The sequence below is a fragment of the Anser cygnoides genome, chromosome 1 (genome assembly GCF_040182565.1).
Source record: "Anser cygnoides isolate HZ-2024a breed goose chromosome 1, Taihu_goose_T2T_genome, whole genome shotgun sequence".
Taxonomy (NCBI): Eukaryota; Metazoa; Chordata; class Aves; order Anseriformes; family Anatidae; genus Anser; species Anser cygnoides.
The window spans coordinates 66,963,463-66,989,506 of record NC_089873.1 but is presented as its reverse complement, the minus strand read 5'-3'; the positions used below and the strand labels follow the sequence as shown (position 1 = coordinate 66,989,506).

The window sequence follows — 26,044 nt, the reverse complement described above, 5'->3', positions numbered from 1 at the left end:
CTTTGTCAATGCCATCCTGCAGCAGGACATCCCGCAGCCTCGTACGCATGAGGTGGGAAGGCACGAAGTGTTTGCTTTCATCCAGCCTGAACCATTTGTCTTTCAGCTCCACTAAGTGACCTCTTGCTAAGTCATCTGGAGCTGTAAAGTAAATTGGCGCAACCATCTGGCTCGGTCCTGTTCCTTATTTAATATATTGCTAACATATCTGCCTGCATCTGATCGCTTTTATTGCTCTTTACTAATTGTTCCTTTTTCATCCTGTGTTTCCCTTTCCCGTTAAGCGCCAGCTACACACAGCAGCAGGGAGCGAGGGCTGGCACCGGGCTGGGTCCCGTTTTCCACCATGGCTAGGGCATTACCCAGGAGGAGAAATCAGCAGAGGTGGAGGTCGGGGGGTGCTCCCGGTCACTGTGTGGGGTGGGAGGTGCAGGCAGGCCACAGAGCCTACGGGTCCCTTCACCCCCCAGCCCAAGGAGGGGCAAATGCAGAAGGGATGCAGGAGGGAAGCCCCCGAGGCACCCCCTGGGTGCTGCCAGCCAGGGCAAAGGGTGCCTTCCTGCTGCGCCAAAGGGAGCAGGGCTTGGAAAGCAAACAAAGGGAGTGAGGGGAAATATCTTGGAGAGGAGATAGAGAGCGTGCGTTATAAGTCTGAGGGGATGTGTGTGCGCGAACAGAGGCTGCAGCGAGCAGCAACTTTGATCTCCCAGGACATCTGGCATGTGGGCATCCGCCGTACAGCTGCCTACAGGGCAGGCCCAGGGACATGCGTGACTGGGAGAAGGGGCTGAAAACCCACAGCAGGAGGGTGGCTGTTTCCCATGCTCCACGCTTCTGATCCTTCAAAGCAGGCAGGAGGCATTAGCCCTGGAGAAAACGCCGGTGCTGGTGGGCACAAAGCGGAGTCCGGCCTCGCTCCCACGGCTGCCAGGGCTCTGAGCAGACACATCGAGGAGGCACCGGAGTGCTGGGCTTGAGGGAGATGGCGTGAAATGGCCACCGGGACAGGCCTGTGGCGGTGAGGGGCTTCCCAGCCCTGGCGGTGGTGCTTACCATCAATCAGGGGTCAGGCCCACCTGAACCTGTCTCACACCCACGGGCTCTCGCTGCTGGAAAATGCTTGTTTGATCTAGCTTTGCTTCTGTTTTCCCACCCCCACCACACTGATCCACACAGCGGACGAATCCAGTGGCTGCCCTGCTCCGGGCACAGCCGGGGGTTTTGGGGTGAGGTTGGTCTCCTATGGACTTTCCAGGGGGCTCATGCTCCCCCCTCACAAGTTGGAGGAGCTGCTCTGCACCGTGGTCTGCTGGGGCTGGACGTCAGCACATGGCTTCTTCACAGGCAAAAAGCACCCTACATCCTGCGCGGGTGGGTGGGCCGAGAAGGTGGCCTGGGTGTTGAAAGCCTGTGTGTGGTGTTACACATGGGACCAGATGAAATCCTGAAACCCTCCTTCCTGACCTCAAAATCCAGGGGCTCTCCCAGCGCTCGACCGAGGGACGCTTGTGAAAGAGGCGCTTCCCAAGGGAACGTGCGTTCGGAGGCAGGGAAGCGCAGCAGGACGCGTTTCCCTCGGGAAGCGGAGATCAGAGCAGGGGAGTGGAGGCGGACGGCCAAGGGAAGCGGGGAGGACTGGTATGCACAGGCTGCGTGTCCTCGGGGGAGATCTGTTTCATATGCAGGTATGTCTTCAAAGGGGACACCCTGGCGCAGGGGAGCGAGTGCTGCCGGGATGTATTTCCCCTTGGGAACCTGAACTGAGAGGCAGGCGCCTGCGGGAGCTGTGTCCCAGGGCGTGGAGCTGGGTTGCTGCTGATTTTCCTAAGGAATTGTAGTGGTGCGGGATCTTCCAAAAGCCCATGCAGCCGGGAAATATCAGGGACCATTGGCAAGCAGGGCCATAGAGGTGATAAAGGTGCCAGCATCTCCCATTTTGCCCACGCTCCTGCTGGAGCACAGCCCTGATGCTGGCTGCAGGCACAAACCATGCAGGATGTCTTCTAGCACTCCGCCAAGCCAGCACACCATCGCCCTGCAGCCTTCTCAGGAAGGGCAGCTTCAGCAAACTCTGGCAAATCCCCTGGGCAGGAGCACATCGTGCCCCAGCCCCCGTGCCAAAAATCGCCGTCTGCAGCAGCAGCTGGTGCCCCATAGCTTTACCCCTCCGAGGCCATGCGGGAAGGAGCCCTGCCCCTGCCCCCAGCCCGCAGCAGGGTGATGGATTGCAATTCTCCTCCGCCACGGCCAAAACAAAGGTCACGGCCCAAGGAAATTGCAAACAACTTTTGCCCACTGGCCCCGGAAGGATCCGTGCAGTCGTGACAGGGGGGTGAACTTTTTACGATCCCTCCATGCTGGCAGTCTCGCAGGGAAAGGAATTTAGAAACCACAGCAGGCGCTGGGCAGGGAACATGTGGCCGCCTGGTGCTGACAGAGGAGGAGCAGCCTCACCCACGGGCAGGAAACACCGTGGCAGGCCTGGCCCCTGCCCACCGCCTCTTCTCCAGGAGGGCTTTCTCCATCTCCTCCCCAAAACATCCTCCTCCTCCATCAGGCACCCCAAAGGCCCCTTAGCTCCAGCAAAGCTTCCCCCTCCCGTCAATAGAAGCTCAGTGCATGAGCTCTCTGCTGGAGCTGAGTTTGTTTGCAGGCGCTGAGCTGATCCCCACTGCAAGCCCCCATGGGGCAGCTAGGTGCCGTGATATGGCTGGGCAAAAAGGGAGGGAAGCAGCCTAGTTCTTGGGGAAAGAGAGGCTAGAAAGGAAGTCTGGAGTTTCAAGCCTCATCCTAGGATCTCAGGAAAGCTTTCTCAGGGCCAGCTTTCCCGACCCACGGGAGGAAGGAAGGAGCAGAAGAAAGGAGAATCGTGGCCAGCAGAAGATAGGAAAAAAGGTGAAGAATGAGGGGGAGAAGTGAGCTGGCCTGACGCTGCCCGCCAGGCTGCTGATAGCATCTTGTCAAGGTTGGGACGTGGCATTTCCTCCAGCACAGATAAGCTTTGTCCTGGATGTAGCTACGAGGGCGCTGTGAGCGCAGCGGCTTCCCGCCCCCCGGGACTGGTTCCAATTAGTGTCAGCACCGCACAGCGCCGGCTGCGCCCCAGGATTAGAAATCTTGCCCTGCCACCAGCCCCCTCCAACCCACACGCTTCCTGGGACTGGAGGAACGGCTGAAGTCCAGCCCTGGCGCTCCCCGACCTGCCCCAGGAGCGGGGATGCACTGCGGAGTCACCATCAGCTCCTGACCAGGCCCTTTATTTTGTCTTTCTCCTGTCCTCGTAAAATGCTGGCAGCCTGACTCGCTGCTTAGGGCACACAGGGGAAAAGAGGAGCTGCAGGAAGAAGATGAGGTCCTCGGTTTGGCCAGCAAGCGTGGGGTCCCCCCTCGCACGTGTCTTTTGTGAGCATCCCTTTGCAGAGGCAGCCCGGGTGCCCTAGGATCTGGGCGCAGGAGGCGCAGATGGGCCCCGTGGCGCAAGCTGGCTACCCTGTGAAGCTGTTTTGGCAGGAGAGGAAGATGTGAGCAACAGCATCTGTTACCAGCCCGGGAGGAGACAGAGGGAGCTTTCACCAGCCACAGCCCAGGAGGGCAGGGGGGGCACACAGCATGCCGCCGGGAGCCCCCGTGCCCCCGCCTTCTGCCATCCATCCCCTGCTCCACATTTGCTGGCACCAACTTTGAAAGAAATCACATTAATTTTGCCCTGATGAAAAGCTGCTGGATCAGCAAAACGGAGCCACTTATTCAGGGAGCAGCTGAGCAGGGGCCAAGTGCAAGTCACCCCTGAGCACCTCCAGCAGCCGCCTGCAGCAGCACGGCCAGGTCCTGGTTTTGGTGCCGAAACCCCTGTGAGAAAGGGCTGGGTCAGCTCTCAATGCCCCTCTGCTCAGAGGGCTGCAGCCGCTGCCACATTTCACACAGGAGGTTTATTAAACAGCAAATGGTCTCCATAGGGATGCGGAGCTGCCCGTGGGCTCGGGCGGCTTCCCGCTCTTTTGACAGCCCCCAAGGGCCTCCATCCCCTACCCTGCCTGGCACCGAAACAGCACAAAAGGGAACCACACCGGCTCGATCAGTTTGTCCTTCACAGCAGCGTGACACCGTGGGCTTCACCCCGGGGCAGTCGCCCTTATTAAAGTGAAGAGGCTGGGGGGTGAGCGCAGGGCACCTGTGGGAAACCAGTGACACCACCTCCTTCCCACAGCCGGGCTGCTGGTAGGCAGACAGCTGTGCTTCAGAAGGGGAAACGATCCCAATTAGCTTCCCAGGTGCTCTCCTGTAAATGGTTTTCAGGTGGTCCGACTACCTCTGACCACAGCCCAGGGCTTTGTCTCTCTGAAAAAGACCTCTGTGTTCCCTTCCCGCCCCTCTCTGATCCCCCCTGCAAAGGAAGAGGGAGGACATCCCAAAGACAAGAAAACACACGCACAGCAAGGGTGATCGCTATTTTAAGAATGTACTTTATACAAAATAACCAATTCATATGGAAATAAAATCTACAGACCTCCAAGGATCAAGCTTTTAAAAAAGTTCTTTAAAAAAATTACCCAACACACAGTATTAAACTAACTATTGAGGTAACTGTCGCTCTTGGGGAACAAAGGTAATCAGCAGACCAAGACAAAATATACACAATATAAAAATAAATAGCATTCCCCTTTCCAGTATTGACCAGGAAAGTTCACACAACTTTGCAGCAGCAGGAGAGAGAAGAGGATCCCTGACACTGTGCTCTACAGGACGGGGAGGGAGGCAGGGGGTGAGAGCATGGAGCAGGGTGATGGCAGGGACAGCGGCTCCAGCCCAAATTTGTTCTTGCATGGAGAAATGTGCGCCTCCCAACCTGGCCTTTCCTTGGCTCAGCAGCACGGGCATCTGGCCAGCTGGGTTTCTACCTGAGCCGAAGATGAGCAGGACCAGCCCTCGGGCGTGACGTCCCAGCAGCCAGAAGATGACCCCAGGGCAGATCTCCCTGCCGAAGGACGCAGGCGTGGGTTGTTTTCACAGCTTGGGGGGACTCGTCTGTGCTGCAGCATCTGCTCACCCTCCTGGTGCCCCAGGATAGCTGCGATCAAGCTGGGGTCAAGCTTTTTCCCCCTTGGCTGCTGGGCCCCTCCCCACCAGCAACAAAACCCACAGCAATGCAAGAACAGCCTCACCCTGAACGAGAAAGGCCCCCATTTCCTCCTCAAGCCCCTGACAGACAGATTACATTCTTTACAAACTTACAATAATACAAAACAAAAACAACAAACCCAACCACCCAACATCACCCAATTGCAGAAGAACAGATGTAGTGGCACAGGCGCCCGCTGCCTCCTGCCCAGCACCAAGTCAAACAGCAGTGAGTTGCTCCAGGGTGCGCCCACCCCTCTCCTACCTGCTCTGAACCCAGGCTACGGACAAGGCTCAGCTCCAGCTTGCTCCCTTCCCACCCGCAGGAGAGTGACCGGCTCTCTGCTGGCCACCTCAATCAACCTCACAGCCACTGGGAAGGCAGCGGGAAGCACCTTGCTCCCCCAGAGAACTCGGGAGCCCCGCAGCGCATTTTATGGCCGTCCTCTCCCTGACACAGCAGGGGAAGGTCGAAGCTGCACCGCTGCACATTATTATTGCTCAGGAAAATCAGGCAGCAGTGTTTGTTGAGCTAGCAAGGAAGAGAGGCAACGGGTTTCAGGGCTGTACACAGTGTATTTTTAACCAAAGCCACCTTGGAGGTAGACATGGCAGGGTCCCTTGCCACAGCGCCACTGCACGCGGGATCCCCGCAGCAGGGCCAGGAGCAGGTCCTTGTGCTGGCAGGGGGACAGACACCGCCATCCCAGGGCGGTGAACCCCGGGGGCACGCAGGGGAGCGCTGCTTAGCCACCGAGGACACCTTCACGTCACAAGGAGGGCAACCTGTGCTCCCTGCCTGCCTCCTACATGCATATGCAGAGACAGCTGGCAAGCTCAGCCGCCTGCCCTGCCCTGGACAGCGAGCTCTCAGCTCCGCATCTGACAGCCACTGACCGCAGCAAAGTGAGCAGAGGAAAGCGAGGAGAGAGGAAATGTCGGCGCATGACACAAAGGGTGACCAGAGGACTTTCCGGACTAAAAGTTGAGGCCCAGGCTCCTGTGGCTGCCTGACTAGCTTAGGAAGGGGAGGTGGCTCCTCTGACGTGCTAGGCAGTGCTCGATGCATGAGGTGTCTGCTGCCCCTCACTCGTCTGAAGGCCAAAGGAGCCCGTCACAGCCACCTGGCTCAACTTTGTCCACCGCAATGGAATTTTGCCCACACACTGAGAAGCGTCACTAAGTGTCACTTCTACTTAGATTTTTCCAATTCCTACCTTTCTGCCAGTGAGCCATGTGTTTCCAAATAAAGAGGCAAAGAACAGAGGCACCTGCTAGAACTGGTGACAATCCCAATTATTCCTTAGCCCTAATTAGTCCTTCGTCCCCTCTTCCACTGCTAGATGTAGCTCTCTCTCACTGGCTCCTGGATGCACTGTCCTCTGATATCCTACTTTTCAAAAAGAGGAAGACTTTTTCCAAAAGAAATCTAGGTCACCATTGCAGAATAAGGAGAAAAAACCCAAGTGGATTCAAGGCCAGCTGCAGTAAAACCACAAAGCGCTCCATGGTCTCTCAAATACTGCATGTGAGCAAAGGCAGGACAGCAGCCAAAAAGGGCATGGCATCACACAGCTCACTACTCCTGCGCTTTGAAGGAGCATTTGGATGTTACCTCCTAGGTTCAAATACATACACCATCCTGAATTATCTTCTCTAGGGGCAGACTGAGCTTTGCTCTCGCCATCCCAGCAGCTCCTATCCAAAGGGTCCCCCCAACGCCTTTTCAGAGCAGTGTGCTGGAGGGAGGTGGGCAGCAGAGTGAACACCAGAACGCTTAGTTCATTATGTGCTGGTTAAAAGCGTTTTCCTTCCGCATGGGCGGCAGGGGTCCTGCCAAGCCAGAGTGTGCTCTACCCCCATCTGTATGTTAAACAGGTACAGATGGGGAAAGGCTGGAAGGTCAACGTTTGAGATGCTTTCTTGGTTACAATAAGCACATGCTCTTAAAGCTTGTCACATGGCCTGCAGCTGCAACACCACTTTCATAGCCTGCTATCTCAACCTCGGCCGTGCAGAAAGGATACGGCACTCGCACACCTGCTGTTCAACCACCAGCACCGGCCTTAAAGCAAAACAGGAATTCTGCCAGAGCCGACTCCTCTGCTTCCCCTTACGTACTGTGGCACCTTCTCCGAAACTCCACAGCGCAACTCCGAGGTGTCTCCTTGGGAAACAAACACCGAGCAAAGCCACAGAGAGCAAAGCAATAATCCTGGCTCAACGCAGAGATGCACAGAAGACTGACAGAGATCAGCAGAAGAGAAAAATGCGGGTTGTTGTCTAATTATACTTTCATTTTAAATGGAGAAGTGTTGGGGTGTAAAGAGAAAGGAGCTGCAGGGAAACCGCCTCAGTCAGCAGAATGAAAGACAGCCTCTGTGACTAGCTTTCAGATAAGACATCAAGCTGATAGCTCTCCAAGACCCTGAGAAACCACACTTACAAAAATATACACAGGAGATTTGCTTCAGAAAGTCTGCATGGGAAAGGCATTTGGCAGACGAGAAGGAATTAGAAGCTCTTCCAAGAAAAGTGTCTTCATGTACTTTAGAGTCACAAATCAAGCCAGTTGGGCCTTGAAACTTCAAATTTACTTTCCTCTTTTGTCCTCCTCATTGCAGACTGGTGTCTTGGACTGCTACCAAGTGGTTTGGTGGGTCACACCATGGAATTTATAAACTGCAAGCTTCTGCTGGACACAGCTAAAAATCACTGTGAAGCCTGAGCTACTGACCTTCTTAAAATACTTAGTTGAATTGCCAGGGTCTGTAGTGCTTAAGATGTCAAAAGCCACCAGAGTCCCAGGGGAAGCTTATACAATGGCATTTATAATGACAATCGAGCACCCAGGGAGCCTGTGAACACCACACACCATTCGCAAAGACAGAGGTGGTGGGAAGAGCGAGAGGCTGAAAAGCCAGAAGACAAGTACAAAGCTGCGCTGGGAATATTGGGAACTTTTGGCATGCTTGACATCGTATTTGTTCTTCCTATTATACAGCCTTGTTTAACATGTATATCCATAATTACAGCAAAACACATCCTCCATATGGGAAAAGTAAGGAAACTTTGCAAAGTCACTAGCTCAATATGCTTTCTGAAAAGGGTCCAACTGGTAATATACTATATTACAACAATGCTGGGGGATGAGAAAGAGGGGATCCAATCAGAGTCCAGAATATCTCTATATTCTGTTAAAATGTTATTTGAGAGAGTGATGCAAATACAACAGTCAAAAGCAAGGACATTTTAAAACGCAGTTCCCTTGTTCCTGCACTGTAACACCAACTTATGGGAAAAAAGTACCATCCTGTGCCTAAAGGGCTGCCATTCCTCTCTTCTAAATCTCTACTTAAACCTGTCTCTTTCACAATATCTACAAATCGTCCTGCACAGCATAGGTTAGGAAACCATAAACAATGAAATTCATGTTTTCTGCTTCTCTCCACGTACTTTTGCTTTTGTTCTACCTTAGCTATCTGCTCCCAGTCCCTGGGGGCTTTGAGGGGTGCAAATTTTCAGTGGTTTGTTCAGATTGTACCTAGCGAGATAGAGCTCTCATTTTTGGGGGATGCCTCAATGTCATCACATAATCACAAACAAACAAAACCAACTAAACCAAACCCACAAAACATTTATGAACAAAGCATTTGAACGTCTGGAAACTCAGAGCTAAGGTTCCACAAGCAGCTCTTGATCTGAGCATGCCCTGTCCCCAGGATGTCGCTACAGCCCAGCCATAGTTCCCCCTACGCTACATTAGTACTTTTCTAATACAAACCATGTGTCCTCCCAATAGCAGCTTGTTAGTTGCTTTAATAAGAATTACCAACTACATCAAAAGCCTTTTACCTAGAAAACCTCCCAAGGGGAGGGAGTCAGTTTCACTACTGTTTCACCTACCCTCTGCAAGTCACCTCCTCCCCGGCTTTCCATTAGGTCAGGTAAGGGACTATACCTTCACATCTCATACTCCACGTAGGATCCTCACAGTATCTATCGCTAACACTCTACTACCCTCTCTGCACAGGCTACAAGCAATTCCTGCCTTTCTTATTCCTCCTGTTTTGATCTAGGATTGGTACTCATCCAAATGCCATGACCACCAGAAGCATGTTTTCAGTGCTGGTTCCAGCTGAAGACCAATAGTGCTTTGGCTTGTTCATTCTGTATAGCTTCAAAACCTCCTGTTCCACAAAGCTGACAACGAGCTGAAAGGCACTTCAAATATTTGAGTAGCTGTCCGTGATACAGAAGACACAGGCTGAAGTATGGCAAGGGTTGTTTGCAGAATCTATGTTCACATTTCCAGAATTTCGAATACTTTGCTACAAGCTACATTTCACAGTTCTTCTGTTTTTAATGAAAACGAACCAAATAAAGTAAAGATTGCTTGAAAAAGAGATGCAATAGTTTTCTCATTTGTGCTGGGTTTATTGGCCTGAATAGCAGTTATACTTGCATGCCTTTTCATAAATACCTATTACTGCTTCAGTGAAGGAAAGGCTAAATATCCAGACTTGCATTTCCTAGCAGTTGGGGCCCCTCTGAAAATCCACTGCCAACTGATAAGCCAGCAGTAGACCCTCAGATCTGGGACAAACTCAGATCAGCCACAGCATAGTTCTTGGCCGGGTAGAGCAGTTACCAGCTTCTCACTCCAAGAATAACCTTCAGGATTATCTATTCCAGTTTATACCAATCCACCAGTGACAGCTGTTCCCTGAGTGATGAACACTAACAGGGAAAAAAAATCTCCTTTTAGTAAAGTAATTGACATTATGCTGAAGTTGTCTTTTTGGGAGGAGCCTGCTAAGCCAGGCAACTCACTGGACTGAACAGAGAGCAGCTGTAGTTCACAGGCTAGCTGCAGCAGTGAGTAAGGAGAAGTGAATTTATAAACACACTTGTGGGACTAGCATGAAGAAGTTTAACTCCTCTTAGGCTTGGAAAATGCCTTGGCTCTACATAGCTCATCAGAGGCAAAACTGTAGCAACAGGGACTGAGACTCATTTGTAAGGGTGGCACTAATATATCAGTCTTTCCTCTTTCTTTTTCAAGAAAGATCATTTCTCATCTTCTAGGCCTTTTGTGTTTCCAGAAGCTGAGGACAGAAGGAGTAATGGCTCAGTCAGATGCTACCTGCCATTTGCTCGAACAACTGTGCCAGCACATGGTCGATATACACAGCAGGACAAAGGTGGTGTGGCCGTGCATGCTAGTGCAATCCAGCTAATAGGGGTGACAGCACCATCCAAGGTGACGGAGCAGTCAAAAATTCTCCAGAAACTTGGAGAATAAAACCTTCCCCTGGCTGGTACTGCTGACCAAAGGGCATACTGCTTTGTCCTCACGCGCTCACTTCTGCTGCCACTTGTGCTCCTGCAAGCACAATATGGCCAGCACATTGGCACGTCCTTCTTAACTATATATATACACACCGCTGTCCTTCCAGAGCCAGCCTGCACTAGGGCTCTGGTCCAACAGACCTTGCTGCCCAGTCTTACAGTGTAGCAACTCCACCTTGCTTTACCCCGGCTCCCCCAAGAATATTCAGCTGTGCTAGTTTCAAGATATGGATAAATAGCTGCAGAAGAGATGCCTACTGAACTGATTTGTCAATGAGGGGTTCCCCGTGCAGTGCTGCTGCTGGTGAAAAGTGCCTGCAAACCGAGTATTGCCTTTGAGGGAAGCCGCCACTGGCCCCGTGGTACTTGCTGCTACAACATCAAAAACAATGGAGGTAAACTGACTCAGCTCAAGCACACACCTCTCTCATCACTCACTGCCCAAGCCATTCCACCTCAACATCTGATTTCAAAATCAGTGCTTTCTGAATCACTGGCTTCTTGTAAACACCAAGCCCAACTATGCTGGCCAACAAACAGCTCACACTAGCAAACAAACCATTCCCCCAAAGCAGCCTTTTGCTCCTACTTTCACAGGCAACTGAGAGCTGTCAGGAATCCTGGTGTGGTTTCTGCTTTGCTGCTGCTAAGAGGTGAAAATAGGCAAGGAAAGAGAAAGAAAGGAGGGACTTGGTTCCCCTCCTCAGGCAGGGAGAGGTACAGATCTGCACATTTGTTCTGCTGGACAGGTGCTGCTCCACACCCAGCTGCACTGGTTTCACTGAAAGAAGTCTAAGATGACCAATTGTGCCATTTTCTGTTTTCTAGAGCATAAATTACTCCTACAAGAAAGGCAGGGAGGAGGGTACTATGCTAACAGAAGGGACAATGCCATGAGTGTCCTGTCCTGGTTTCAATTCCTGGTCCTGGTTTCCTTGTTCCCCTATGATGACAGGGAGCTGGAAGTGCACTCAGGCCCTGGATCCAGAGGGGTGGAGGCAGGGGTGAGAGGGCGAGGAAGAAGAGAAGAGAAAGAGGAGGACATGTTATGCCCCTGAGCCATTCCTGCTATTCAGTCAAACAATTACCAGCTGGTGTCTCAGTTGCAGAGGACAGCAAGTCATCCATTGCATGTTCCCTCACCTCTCCCCACTCCCACGAAACCCTCACCCTTATCCTGAAAGATTTCAGCAGTGTGATATGATTGTAAACAGTTAAGGATTCCTCCAGTGCTAAGCCCACTACAAGCTGGGCCCACCCCCTCCCCCATTATGTACAATACATTCACCAACAACAGAAATTTATTTAAAAAGGCAACAGGTTAAATTCTGTAAACTGGATCCAGCTCCAAAACACACACGTTAATACTACAAGTAAAATTCCATCATCGTCCTCTTCCACCCTGAAAAATATACCTGAGTTTAGCAGTCAATGAAAGTTTCAGCCCCTACCCCCGCCCTCCCCACCCCAAAAATCCCTCAAACCCTGAACGAGACGCAGTCTCCGGTCACAGAAAGCCACTAGTTTGGCGATGCTCGCCCTGTGGTGGCGAGCCAGCTGCTCGGCCGGCTGGGGCCCTGCACCGCTCCAGGTTTCCAACACAAAAGCCGCCGTGGCACCATGCTCCACCGACCTGGGAAGCTACGTGCTGCTTGGGTGAGGGGAGGGTGGGAGGAAGGCCTGCCCCTCCTCCCCCTTGTCCAAATCACGTGTGGCTTTCGTCTTCATGAGGTCCTTCCTTCCTTGGACTAGCTCTGGAAAAGGAAGAAGAGTTGGAGACTTTAACTGGCAGCTTTAGGAAGGAACAGTCTCACGATTTCATGCAATTACTTTAAAGCTAGCGCTGTCAGCCCAGGTTGCGTTTTACAGAGACATCCCCAATTCCTCTACCTAACAGTGAGCTCACTTCCCAGCTTCCTCCAATGCTTCCCACTCTTAACAAATATTTTATTCCTTTAACTGTGAGAAAGAAAAAAGGCTCTCATCTGAGCTCTGCTCTCTTTGGCGACCCTTACTTGATCCAGAGGCAACGCTGATGGTTTTTGTGGCGTCAGATCTTCCCGGGACATGGTTGCTGTAGGCATCTTCGGGAAGGGAACTTGAGCCTGATGCATTTGCATTCTGGAGCCAGGTTGAATGGAGAGAGTTTTAGCGCATGAACATCAAGAGCGAACCCCATCTACTTGACCGAATGCATACACACACAACTTTCACATACAAGTACGCATTTTGCATGTCTTCTTTTTTAAGGCTTCCCCCCCCAAACACAAACTTTAATTCCTGTCCCCCTCCCCCAGTGACACAGCTGTAACCCCTCAACACTAGAACACTAGGAGAAAAGTCCTTTGGGTCCTTTTTCTCCATGTCTGCCTTACAAGATTTACCGCTCAAGTTATGATGGAACTATGGCAAAACAGTAACAGCTGAAGCACATTTATGAAGTCTGAACAGGGAATTTTTGAAGTAGCAAAATTTTCCTTTTGGGAATAAAACGTAATATGCAAAATCTCTGTGAGAATTGATTTTCTTTAAGGGAAATACGAGACAGAGAGGAAGGGCAAAGAAAGAAGAGGGTGACATTAAAGTAGAGGAGTTCATAACAAGAGGCTAACTTCCACTTCAGTTAGGTACTCTGTTGCACTATGAGAAAGATGTAATAAAATTCTTGCAAAGAAAATAGTATGAGACCCTTTGATTAAGGGATGCACAACACTGGACAACACATTAACAAAATACTGCCAGATAAAACAAAGCACTGGTGTGGAGATGGACAGGAGAGGCTAACAGGTCTCCATGATGGCTAAAATTATGTGTTTTAAAAAGCTGCAGCAAGACTCTCTTTGTTTCCCAGAAAGGTCTAAGGGACCTCTCACTCCAAGAGTCTAAGAGTAACCGGTTAGCCTTTCATAGCACCTGCCAGCTCCTCCGACTTCAGCCTGGGCCTTTCAAGAATACCCAGCACACATTGTTACCCAGGCATCGCCCCCTCCCACCTTGCCTTCTCACAGAAAACACGCTCTTACCCCGATGATCTATACAAGTCCTGGGGTGGCCCCCCCATGCCACCTCCACTGCCTCTCTGCTCCATCAGCAAGGCCTGAAAGTGACCTATGTTCTCCTCCCGGCAGCGGTACAGGGGTCCCTCCTGAGAGAGGCCGTTGGCCTGGCCAGAGGCTGGATGATGATGAGACAGGTGGGCATTCATGGGCGATCCATATGTCCTGGGTTGGAAATGGCTGGCGGGATGCCGGGATGCATAGGGAGAGCCAGTCTGTAGCATTACCCCGTGGGGAGGGAAAGCCGATGGCCCAAATCCCATTCCCGAACCCAGGTGAGGCGGGGGAGCTCCGTAGAGGAACTCTCCCACTGCCACTGAGCTTTGCCTCTTTGTGGCTGCGTTGTGGTTGTCCAAATCAAGGAACTCTTTGGGACTCTCCGGCCGCTCCTGCGATTCCTCAGACTTCTCATCTTCAGGCCCCAGATCCTGCCCGTCGCTCGGAGAAACCTCTTTGGCACTCGCTATGTCCATGCGGTTGGGAGAAGCCAGGGCAGCGCTCAGTGCCTCACAGCCCTGCAAGCTGCTCACATTCCCCCTGTCGGAGAACGGGGGTCTGGCCAGGGGCGGGTGGCCACTGGGGCTGGCCTGGGGGTGCAGAGGCCTCTGCCAGTCCGAGTAGCCCTGCGGACAGGCGTAGTAGGGCGGTCGCTGGTAGTGGTGGTAGGAAGGTTGAGGCTGGGGCTGGTAGGGATAGGGCATGCCCTGGTGGGGCCGATAGCGGGGGAAGACCCCGGGGTGGGCGTTGCTCGGCTGGAAGCCCCGCGAAGGAAAATGCTGTGGGTGGGACACGGGGGGAGGCTTCCCGCCCATCACCGGGCTGAAGCCTTGCAGCCCTGGGTTGATGTGGTACCGTGCGGCTGAATTGGGGTACTCCAGACCAGGCATGTAGAGAGGGTGGAACTGGTTGGGGGCAGCCCCCACGGTGCTGGTGTCCATGGTAGGGAGGCCAGTGCCCTGCCCCATACAAGGCACGGCCGCTTCGGGCAGAGCCTTCCCCCCGCTGCAGAGGGGCTTCTCCATCAGGCTGGCGGCCAGCCCCTTCCCCTCTGCCGGCCCCTCACCCGCTGCCCCGTTCTCGGGCATGGGCCCTCCTCGCTCGGAGGCGGGCGCCAGGTCCCTCACGCAGCCCTGTGGGCCAGCATAGCTGCTCTCGGCCGGCCAGGCGCCCTTGCTCTGCCCTGCCTTCAGGTCGCTCTTCAGGCCGGAGCCGTCCCCCTCCTCTGGGGGCAAGGCATGTCGGGTGCACTCCATGGGCAGGGGGGGCTTGGGATGAGGTAGGAGTTTGGCATAGGCCCCGTCGGGAATGCTGATGCACTGAGCCTTCTCCTCCACGCCCGCCTGTGGCTCCACTGGAAAGAGAGGGGGGAAGCGTCAGGTGCTGGTCTTGATTTGCACGTCAGCCCTCCCTGCCCCACATGCATGCTCACCCAAGGCAAATTTGCCAGAGTAATTCCTGCTAGCTTAGCCAGATGTGCCAAAACAACCTCCTACCGTCTACTTTTGACAGCAAGAACAGCAGCCGCAGTCATGCTGGGTCTCTCTCCACTTTGGCTGCTGACACAAAGTCCCAGCCCTGATAAATCTCCAACATTTGGATGGAGAAAGGATGGAGAAAGTACCCCATTTTGCTGAACTATTCAAATGGAAGAGGAGTGACTTTCTAAACCAAGAAGCTGTTTCCAAAGACTTTGAAGTACTCCAAAGCCTACAACATCCCATCCTCTACTCAGATCTCTTCACAAGATGGCTGGGGCAAAGCATCATGCTAACTGTGGGCTTTGTGGAGCTGTAGTCCCCTTCTACAGCCAACACAGAGTTGCTCTTTCAGAGACCCATAGCAATTCCAAACTTTGCAAAGTTGGCTGATATTTTGAAAAAGCTCTTTTAAAAGTTACTCATAGGGTTGCACACCTCTCTTAAAAAGATGGGGCATGTAAACAGAATCCTTATGATTTCCATTAAGATACAGCCCCACTGTAGTTTGCAAACCACTTCCACGAGAGAAACATGGCATATGCAGGTTTGCTCTGACACATAGGTGTACAGAGGCTGCCCCATGGAGAGGCAGCTTTGGGAAATACTGCAGAATCCACACGAGAGCAAGCTAAGAGACAGGGCTTTTTTGACTTTACACTGTGTTGCCCCCCCTTCTGGTCCACAAAGCCTGCTTGCCCACAGTTGGGCAAAAGCACTACCACATAGCAAGGTACTGTGAAGCTGATCACAGCCATATTTTAACCAACTGTGATTTGGAGATGCGGCCACTCTGCCCTGTAATCACTCAACGTCCTCTTGCAGTCTCTGTTCTATATCCAGCACAGTTAAATGATAATGAGTTTTAAGCAATGCCACACAAGGAAAGAGTTTCCTCTTAGTCCAAGGCACACAAGGGATCGATAAAAGATACAAGGTTTTTGATCTCTAGTTTACCAGCTAAAATTAATGAAAAAAATTGTTTTTGATCTCTAGTTTTTTTTGTCTCTACTTTAGGTTTGTTTGAAGTTTTTTTTTTTTTTTTTTTGATCTCTAGTTTACCAGCTAGAATGAATGAAATTCAACTAGAAAGAAACTTGTGGTGGCACACATGACATGCTGCCATCTCATCTGAACTGACATGGGTTTTCAGTGCCTTTCTGGCAGTCCTGTTCTGTGAAGATTTTGAGAGGTAAAGCTCACAAGGCACATGTGCATTTCAGAGGAGAAGCCATACTGACATATTCAAGGAAGTGTATTTAAACCATTTATTCACATAATGTCTTCTCTCCTTACCTAACTCTTTGCAGATTCAATTTTTATATTAAATCCAAGTGAGTTCTAGAAGCATTACAGACTGTGCACCCAAAGGCAAACTGATAACTTGCAGGCATAACTGGGCTGGAGAGGACCTCTGACAGGTTACAGTGAAATGAAGAAATCTTAGAAAAATCTAAGTGATGGCTGGAGCAGAAAAGATATTCTGATTTAGAATTTGAAGGAAAAAAGATGTGTATAAACTATGTGCCCCACAACTATTTAAACAAAAATTTAATCTTTTTCTAGAATAAAACCTGTTTTTGTTGCTGATCTTCAGCCAGTGTTTAAAATGGACCCCAGTGAGCCTGAAAGTTAGAGCATCTTTCACACTTCTCTAGTGGTGCAAATCCAAATAAAGCCACGTCTGCAGATACAGGCTTTGTGCATCTGCAACACACTTAAGCTCGGGACCCCAAGAGTCTGGAGCAGCAAAGCTAAACTATGGGGTGTTCCCCAACTCCTCACAAGCACCCACCCACTATGCATGAACTCCCAACCCCAGGGCATAGCTCCTCACTCCCTGTGGCTGCTTGTGCACCCTTGATGTGTTCAGGACAGGCACAAGGCACATGGCTGCATTCTCTGTTGAGGTCCTACAAAGAGCCCGGCAGCAGCAAGAACTGGGGAGAAGCCTCTGGGTGGCTTTTAGTCAGTGCCACGGGGAGTTACCTTGGTTGCTCTCCGGCTCCATGGTCTGATCCTGCGAGCTCCCGTTCCCCATGACCGGCTTGGGGGGTGGCATGCCGGCAGAGGCAGCGTGAGCCAGCTGGGGAAAGGGTCCAGGGAGGTGTGGCGGGGGCGGCTGGCGAGGGTGGTAAGGCACGCCCGGCGGGCACACGCGGGAGGACAGCTGCTGCATCGCGATCATCTCTGGGCTGTCCATCATCGAGTCCCCACCCTGACACCCTCTCTGAACCTGAGCCGGTCCCCCGAACAGAGCAGCTGGTGGCTGTGGCATCCTCTGGCCTGCGGCTTTTCCGGGTGGTCTGATATACCCTGAGGGAGGCACCCCGTGAGGTAGGAAGTTTGGTTGCTCAGTCCACTGGCTGGGAGGCAGAGGAGGCCGTAAGGCCCGGGGCTCCATCATATGGCTGATGGCGCGGGGCTGGAGCGAGGGCGCTGGCCCCATGGGTGCCTTCTCCTCTGGCCCCACAGCACCCTGGCTGGCGGCACTATGGCTGCCATTCCACAGGGCCGGGTGCCCACGGTTCAGGTACTTGTAGGGCCGGTACATATGTCCAGGGGGCACCTCTGAGCCTTCTGGTGGCCTCACCGGAGGCCCGTTGTGCCTTGGAGGGAGGAAGCCCTGCTGGAACTGGGCTGGTGGGTAGACGGTGTCCGGAGGGGGGCCGCTCACACGCCCCAGCTGCAGGGTGCCAGGACGGGGTCCGAGGCCGGTGACGTGGGTCGGCCCTGCACACACCTGCTTCTCAGGGGCAGCCAGCCTGTGCCCACGGTGCTCGCTCAGTCCCACGGCCGGCTGGGGAGGGAGAGAGAGAGGGGTGGCAGTGAGAGGGAGGTGGGGAAAGACTGACACTGGTGTGCCAGCAGGCTGATCTGAGGAGAGGCAATGCCACCGCTGTGGCCATCGGGGCATCCCCACACCATGGGGAGCAGAGGGGACCTCCAGGGCACTGGGTGCCTTGCTTTGTTGTTATGAAAGCAGACAGCAGCATATCTGGAAGCTTTTGTTTGTTAATTACCTGCATGGCAAAGTGCTGGTGCTGCTGAACCGGGTCTCCAGGATGGGGCTCTGGCACTCGCGGTGAGCCATACAGTTTTGTTGGATCTGATCCGCGCAGGGGACCAAACGTTCCTGGTACAGCTGGTCTCTGGGGGTCGGGGAAGGGAGAAGGAAGGAGAAATAAACCCATTTGTGAGATGTAGAAAAGCAGCAGAGCTGCTTCAAGCAGGGGGTAAGCCAAAACCAAAAGAGCCACACAGAAGAACAGACAGGCTTTTTTTGGAGATACCATGAAAAACCTGTAGGCCTTTCTACAAGATGACGTGGCTCCCCTGCCAAAGTCTATCATATATCCCTGAGCTCAGGTTGTGATACACTCACCTACCACCCAGCTATTCGGAAGCAAGCAAGACAACTGGAGGGGACAGTGGTTTATTCCTGTCCTTGGAGCAAACCACAAGAGCACGTAAGCAGAACAATGGGGAACATGCTGGACTTCTTTCAAAACACTTACTGGCTCCAGCTCTCCTGCTGGCTTCTGCTATCTGCATCACAAGAATCACTCTAAAATGTTTGATTTCCAGCTAAAAAAGTGAGGAATAGCCTGGATCTCAGAAAAGCAGCTGTCACACTACACCACAAGACATCATGGGTTAAAATGGAAAAGACTGTAAAGGATGGGTGAGGAACAGCCCATAGAAGAGGCAGAACAGGTGGCCCTCGGAGAGGAAACATCAGGCTAAAGGGAGGTCACTGCTGCAGCCCAGGGTGGCCTTATGTGTGGTTTTGTTTACTGCTTTTATAAATATCAAGGCACAGAATGCAGTAGTATGCAGATGGCACAAAGTTACCAGGCATCTGCAAACAATTGAGACAAAAGAAGGCTGGCTTGTTCAGCATCATAAACTGGAGGTTAAAAGAGGAAACGTGACTGCTTTACATGCACAATAGCGTACCTCTCTCCAGGGAAAGAAAGAAGTGGGGCAGCCAGGACTGCCCAACCACACATGGGTACTTGCCTGTCAAAAATGTTAGTAGACCATTTCTAACTAGTGTGGTAGCGATCTAATACAGCCTCCAGTTACAGAAGTAGCTACTCTTCTAGCTCCAGCTGCTCTTAACGTGGAGTATGTTATTTCCAATCCTGTCTCCTCAGCCAACTACACAAAGACCAGGTAAGACTGAACTGTATTGGTTTAAATTTAAGGGCTGAAAAGTTTCAGTTTGAGAAACCACAGCTCCGACCCTCAATCTCTGGGAAAGAATCCTTGCCACAAAGTAGGGATTCCACAGGAGAGAGTTTAATTCCCTTTTCCCTCCCTGCCTCCCTCCACAGGCAGGATTGATGAACAGCAGAAACTACTCCTTACCATCTGGCCGGGATGTGGCACAGGGCTGGGCATGCTGCCGTACTGCAGCGAGCGGGGGAAACCTCGCCCATTGGAAGGGCCCACTTCTCGAGAAGGCTGCATGGGGTTGCCACTTGGATCCTCTGCAGAGGACGAGGAGAAGGAGGAGGAGGAGGAAGAGGAGGAGGAAGCGGGAGCCCTCGAAGTAGCTCGATATGGTGGAGGTTTCCCTCCATTTTCCAGGCGCTGCTGCCTCTTGCCTGTTCCCTCTGGGTCTCGTGACCGAGTCCAAACATTGCCAGCGCTGGAGCGACCAGCCCGCCGGCTCCTCTTCTCCCGCCTCCCGTCTTCTCTGATCCAAAACTCCTCATCTGTGTCTCCATCTTCCCCAGGGAAATGCTTCATCATTGCTCGGTGGAAACACCTCTCCAAGTTGTAAGCCATCTTGGTATATTCTGCCATCAAAAAAAACCACACCCAGCAACATCAAGGACAGAGCCTTACAGAGAGAAACAGTTAAGCAACACCAGACTTTCCTCATTTCAACAGGCAAATCATCTCTCCCCACAATTTTTTTTTTCAGGGAGGACTTTTGTTCCTAACTAGTTGACAACTGGTCTATACTCTTAAACTCAATAAGCAATGCAGCATCAGATTTGTTCAGTAACCCCACCAGAGGACAGGCACACAGGCATGACAAAGTACCGTTAGCAGCATGGCTTGCACAGTCAGCATTAACCTAACATCCCAGAATAGTACCAAGAATTACATTACGGCAAACACCACCTCTGCTTGCAGAGATGTGTGACCTGCACTGTTAGCCAGCAGTGCTGAGAAAAGAAACGTTAAATTCCAGCAATGTTATTTGATTCTGTTCAAGAGGCTTTTGCTGTACTGGTTCAAATCTCTGCTGTATGTTACAAGACAGAGGAAAAAAATCAGCAAAGATCATTTATCCATTTACAGTTTTTAAAGCACTTGCTGACCATGACACAAAAGCTACTGCAAATACCAGGGTCACGATTGTGCCATTTCCACAGGACAGTTCTGATCAGAGGGGCTCCTACTTTTCATTGGGGTGGATAAGAAGGAAAATACATGTGAGAGGTGTCAATCACAAAGGCTTGAAGCAAATGACTTTCCAGTTGTTTCCACTGAACTAAAAGTTCCTTGGACAACAGAGTTCTCCCACTGGCAGTGCAGAAATGCTTTTACTTAGGGCCCACAGTGACAAGCTGAGAAGCTCTGTTTTCACTTTCAAAGCAGTGCTGTTGAGACATGGTTTGCAGCAGGGACCCACCATATGGGGAGTGACTTCTTACCTAAGCAACGTGCAGAATTTTAATCGGTGTGGCAATTAAACCCAGGGTTTCCCATTTGTGGGTTTATGCTATTCATTCAGTAGCCAAGGAACCTAAAAGATACATTTTCCATCTAAAAGGCTACAGACGTGGCTCATTTTTCACTTTTTTTGGGGGTACTCAACAAATACTGGGGGCTGACCAGACTCTTTATGTTCTTCAAAATGTGTTAGATATCATGAGACAAAGGAACACAGATGCATGCAAGCACACAAAGGAATGAGCTTGTAAAGAAAGAGAATTTCTCCTCTTTGTATGTTCTGCCTTCACCACCTATCAACATGGGAGTCCCTTAGTATGACAGGCCACATGTATCAGCATAACAACTGTGCTAAAAACCTGGCTAAATCCCCAGGCCTTATTACTCAGGAGCTTTCCTCCGGCCTCTCAAAAATATCCTGAAAGAGAGTAAGCACAAATCAAGTTCTGGTGAGTAGGTAGAGATCAGTGACTGCTTTAACTCAGCACTGGAAATAGATGAACTTCGCATCTTACTGCTCTTACCACTGCCTTCACCATTGTACTTAAGACAGTTCCTGAACATGGTCTTCATATCGCCCACGAATTCTTCCTTGGTGCAGTACTGACCTCCATTCAACTTCTTCTCCATGCTAGAGATGTCCATGGGGGCCTGAAATTCAACAAAACTTCCCTTGAGTTACAGCAAGAGCAATGGGACTTACAAAGGTACATAAATTACTAGCTTCCTCACAGAGAGGCATGCAGAGCAGAGGCTGCTCTCCTGAGGGGCAGCCTCTCTTCTTGCATTTCCTACACCCAAAGGGACTACTGCTGCTTGACTGTGAGGATAACACAGCTCACAGAACTTCAAAACACTTACAAATAATTGCACCCCAGCCAACAAAGAGCATCAGTCAAGCACGCTGGGCTGCTTTCCCTACCTTAATGATCTGGTAGTAGTTAGGAGCATACGATTCATCAACAGGTTCCAAGAAGGGCCAAGAGTCCTTGTGAGCCTTTACCACATCTAGAACTGGTAGCAACAAAAGACATGTGATTACACACACATGCCTGGGGGACTGTGTCACTTTGAAGAAGTCATGCAAAGAGGAAAGTTGGGACAGGTGGACTAACCTTTGTACATGGCTGTGAACTCATCATCTAGTTCAAAGCTGTAATTGGAAGAACAACAGTGAATAACAGAGACTTAGGACATATAAAACATTCCCTCTTACCTCATCCTCCCTTCCATGCCACATGCAGTGCCACAAAGTTAACAAACAGGCCTCATCACAAACACTCCTCTAGCGTGGACCAAATCCAGATGTTTCTCAGCTTACTCCTTGCAGCTCTCCAACCTCACTTATCCCTCCTCATTCCTGTGAATGACCACACTCCTCTCCTCCCCTCCCCACAAAGGCTTCACTGCTCGGGTGTGCTGCATGCCCAGCTGCATACTCACAGATCCTTGGTCCTTCGCTCTTCCCTGGTAGGGGAACTGGGATCCAAGTGGGAAAGCTCAGGGGGCAGCTCCTTCCCCTGTGCCAGCAGCCAGGCCCGCTCTTCACGAAGCTTCCTCCTCCTGGCTCGCTCTGCAGCAGGAAGGGGAGACAAGCAGAAAAAGCCATTCAGCACTCCTTGTCAACAACGTCTTGCAGCGAAAATTCAGACAGCTCCTGCAGCTCTCAAGAACTCTCTGTAAAGAAGCAGAGGATCTGAGCACACACAACAAACACACCTCTTCATTTTCCCTTGACTAATCCATCAGTGATTTTGGAGCATTACTGTGATGCAGACGCTCCCCATGCCAGCTTTCAGACAAATTCTTGACCACAGTTTGGTACAAAGAGAGAAGTTCAAAGCAAAGACCAAGGCATAGATCAGTTAAATGGAAAGACATGACTTATTAAATTACCATCCTTTATCTGCTTGCCACCAGTCCCCATGCTGTCAAAAAGGCACAATAATTCCTCAGCCAGGTGAACTCACGGCAGCTGGTTTTGCTCTGAGGTTGATGAAGAACAGTGCTGAAGGAAGGGTGAACTTTTACCAGCTGGGTGGCAACGAGTAGTTGGGGTCAATAACATCCTCCATCACCACAGCTAGCTTTGGGAAGATTGTTCAGGTAGGCCTTCACGGCCAGCAGCCAGAGAGCAAGCTACCACACAGGAGGGCCACTGGGACAGCTTTGGTTTAAGAGGTGAGAGACAGGAAGAAGCAACGTTAGTAATATAACCGGTGGGTTGCAACCAGACAGCTGGCTAACAGATTGCTTCATAATAGAAAGTTTATGGACTCTTATGAACCTCATTTCCTTTTTGTTATAGGAAATCTGAATTCATTTGACTTGCTAAACACCTGTACCAACTTTCTGTTGAAGCAGAATTCTGTGAAAATGCAGCTCAAGGAGAGATGTCACAGGTGTAACAACCCAGGAAATTGGCCACAGAGCCACACCAGGGAAACACCCAAGTGAAAGAAAGATTGGAGAGACTTGGCCAAAATCCTCTAACAGAGGCTCCATCTCTGGACAATGATGTGGAATTGAGAAGTACCTGATCTGGAAGAACAGTATTAATATGCTCTCCTACTCTGCCAGTCAAAAGAAAGCCTGTGATGAGGAGTAGGAGCACAAGAAAACTAGGAATGAGCATCTCCAGGATGACCCTATCTGTATGCATTTAGTCTTTACTCTCACAAGAGAATCACCACTCAAATAGACATTCTGCTGCTAAATAAAGCCTTCCATGCTTCTCCTGTAGGTACTGAGGAAAATGCAGGTACTCCTTCTCTGAAGAAGAGTTGACAGCCACACCTCATGCCCAGTCAAAAAAAGTGATGGATTTCTTTTCTGGAAAGGAATCTGAGATGTCAGAGTCACCAATGGCACCACTGCAAGTCATGGTTTTACTCCAGGAACAATATCCACATCTGAAAGCATGCTCTAATAGGATAATGGATATTGTTTAGGAATAGCTACAAGGTGTATGTTTTCCAGAGAGGTCCACGGCCAGATATATCAAAGATTGGTAAAAAAAAAAAAAAAAGGTCCAAATTTTCTGTTGCAAGACTCCAGACAGCACTGAAGTTGGGAGGACAGGACTTTCATTTAAGATACCGTACAGAATCTATCAGCATCTGTTACACCATTTAATAAGGAGAAGTCTAAAATCAAACTACAGTTAGCAGAGATTATCAGTCAGTCCAAGCACAGTTCAGTATCGCATGCTTCTTTAGTAAAATTAACCTCACTTAGATGACATTATTATGGATGCCTAAATGAAAAAGCTGAGAAACACATATGGTAATGACTTGGGCAACAAAAGGAAAATATCATGCCAACAGCAACCAAGAGGTAAGGTCACGTGGATATTAGAAATCCATCAATGCCTGCCAAGCATCTGACATGGTAAACTGACAGGAATTGCAAAGTGCTACCCCATTACCAGGCTGGAGCTCAGTCGGGATTTATGACAGGTCCCAGCACCACAGGGAGTAATTAATACAGCATGTTAAAGGTAGAGTTTGCTGCCATGCTGTTGGCCTGGATTGAGAGGCCACCAAATACCAAATGCTAACCAATGCCCTAAAGAGTACCTCAAACAGATAGAAAGTCATGTATGTGAGAGGTAATGTTACAACAGCACCTGGAAGAGAACTGGAAGATTCTAACCTGCTGTTCTGGAAGAAATCTAGAAAGCTGCTTTAACTTGTAAATTCAGGAAAGTCCAGATGGGCCCAGCAGGAGGGTCCCTAACTGGGGTGTGCGTTGGAGTGAAGGAAAGTGAAATCCCACACTGGAAAGAGGAATGTGATCTAAAAACAGGCATACAGTCCAAAACCAAGATGCAGGTGAAGTGCTGATGAAGTCACAAAGAGCACAGATATTCCACCCTGTGTTTCATATTACCCCTTGACAGAACACCTTACAAAATTGTTAAATCCTAAGCAGAAGGCAAAATACAGGAAAGTCTTTGTTACCCTAAAAATCTGTCAATGGATGTCCAGCTTTAACAAGTCTGAACCAACCAAAACAAATGACTTCATTTTCAAATCACTTTCTGTCCGTCATAAGAACTATCACAGTAAGTGTTAACAGAGGGTGTTAGAGGGTGTGCTTGACAGTCATAGACCCATTAAGCAATAAGGAAAGATGGTTAAGAAGCCAAAATCTTACCCAGATAGCTGCTGTTTCTATGGATGAAAAATGTAGCACTGATTTAACAGAACAGATCATCCATTCAAATAAACTTTCCAAACAGCTTTTGCACCAGTTTAAAAGCAGACTTCTCTTGACTTAGCCTAAACTGACTGGGAACAAGTTTGAAGTAAATTGAAAGAAACTGCTCAAACCAAAATAAAAGCATGCCTGCCAAGAAAAGCACTAATGTATGCAAAATGGCTTAAAACAGCTTAATGCCCAACCCCATGCCAGTTTTTTGAGCAGCTCTGGTATGTTTGTATCAGACGACATAGTTATTGTATTTACCCCAAAGGTAAATGACAAGGCTTTTATCAAAACAATACCTGACCAACTCTGAATACTGGATTTATCTTTGCAACTCTTCTGGATCTTGAAGATTAATTTTGTCTATACAGATGGAGAGTTAAAGCACAGAGAATATGCAATTTGCCAAGGTGATACAGATATCTGTAGCAGACCTGGAAGCTGGATGATTCTGAGTTTAAAGTACCAGATTAGCCAAGACCCGCAACCAGAAATATCCAAAGGCCAAGCAAGTAATTGGATTTTCAAAAGGTTAGAAAGTAAGCAGGTAAAAGAAACTATTCTTAGATAACATCTGGTCTGCTACCAGACATCTGGTAGCAGACTTGTTTCATCTTGGAAAGTTTACAGGGTTTGCATGAACTCCTTTTTTCCCCCCATCCTTTTCTGATTCTTTCTCCACCTAAGGATTCACAATAGCGATACTGCCATGCATTGTGAGAACAGTTTTCTGACAATATTCAGCGTTTCCCTGGAGCTGCAACAGCCCAGCCAGCCACTGTGGCAAAAGCAGCAAATAAAGAAATCCCTGTAAGGGAGGCTAAGAGAGGTGGTGGTTAGATATGAGACACCAGTACCTACATGTACAGGCTGAATGTCTCCAGTCTGTGTTTCAGACTTACGTATTAAATGCAAGACCATTGTTTCTTGCAGAACAGCCTATATTTGTGTTAAACTTAAAAACATGAAAAAACAAGGCCAAAACTTGAATTTGCTGCCTGCCAGTGCTCTATTTAGTCTGGTTCCCTCACCTTTAGTTCTCCAGCTGATGAGGTCCGGAGCGATATAAAAATACTACTCACTACTCCCATGTTGTCCCCTTCCCTTTCTCCCTGAAAGGAATCCTTCTTTCATCATGCA

At 50.2% G+C, this 26,044-nt stretch overlaps 1 protein-coding gene across 3 annotated transcripts in view; it reads right to left on the bottom strand.

Annotated features, from left to right (window-relative positions):
* Positions 1-5,211: 5,211 nt before the first annotated feature.
* The window catches only part of CECR2 (CECR2 histone acetyl-lysine reader), a 100,500-nt gene continuing 79,667 nt past the window's right edge, over positions 5,212-26,044 (bottom strand). For 2 of the 3 annotated variants that reach the window (XM_048080445.2, XM_048080541.2), the window contains 10 exons: positions 22,139-22,268; positions 21,811-21,848; positions 21,618-21,709; positions 21,220-21,346; positions 19,376-19,809; positions 18,025-18,153; positions 16,991-17,801; positions 13,494-14,877; positions 12,486-12,591; positions 5,212-12,224 (listed from right to left, as the gene is read on the bottom strand). In XM_048080445.2, coding sequence (XP_047936402.1) covers positions 12,219-12,224; positions 12,486-12,591; positions 13,494-14,877; positions 16,991-17,801; positions 18,025-18,153; positions 19,376-19,809; positions 21,220-21,346; positions 21,618-21,709; positions 21,811-21,848; positions 22,139-22,268 — 3,257 coding nt within the window. In that variant the 3' untranslated portion in view covers positions 5,212-12,218. The remainder of the gene's footprint in view (positions 12,225-12,485; positions 12,592-13,493; positions 14,878-16,990; positions 17,802-18,024; positions 18,154-19,375; positions 19,810-21,219; positions 21,347-21,617; positions 21,710-21,810; positions 21,849-22,138; positions 22,269-26,044) is intronic. The other variant, XR_007169601.2, reaches the window with a different exon arrangement.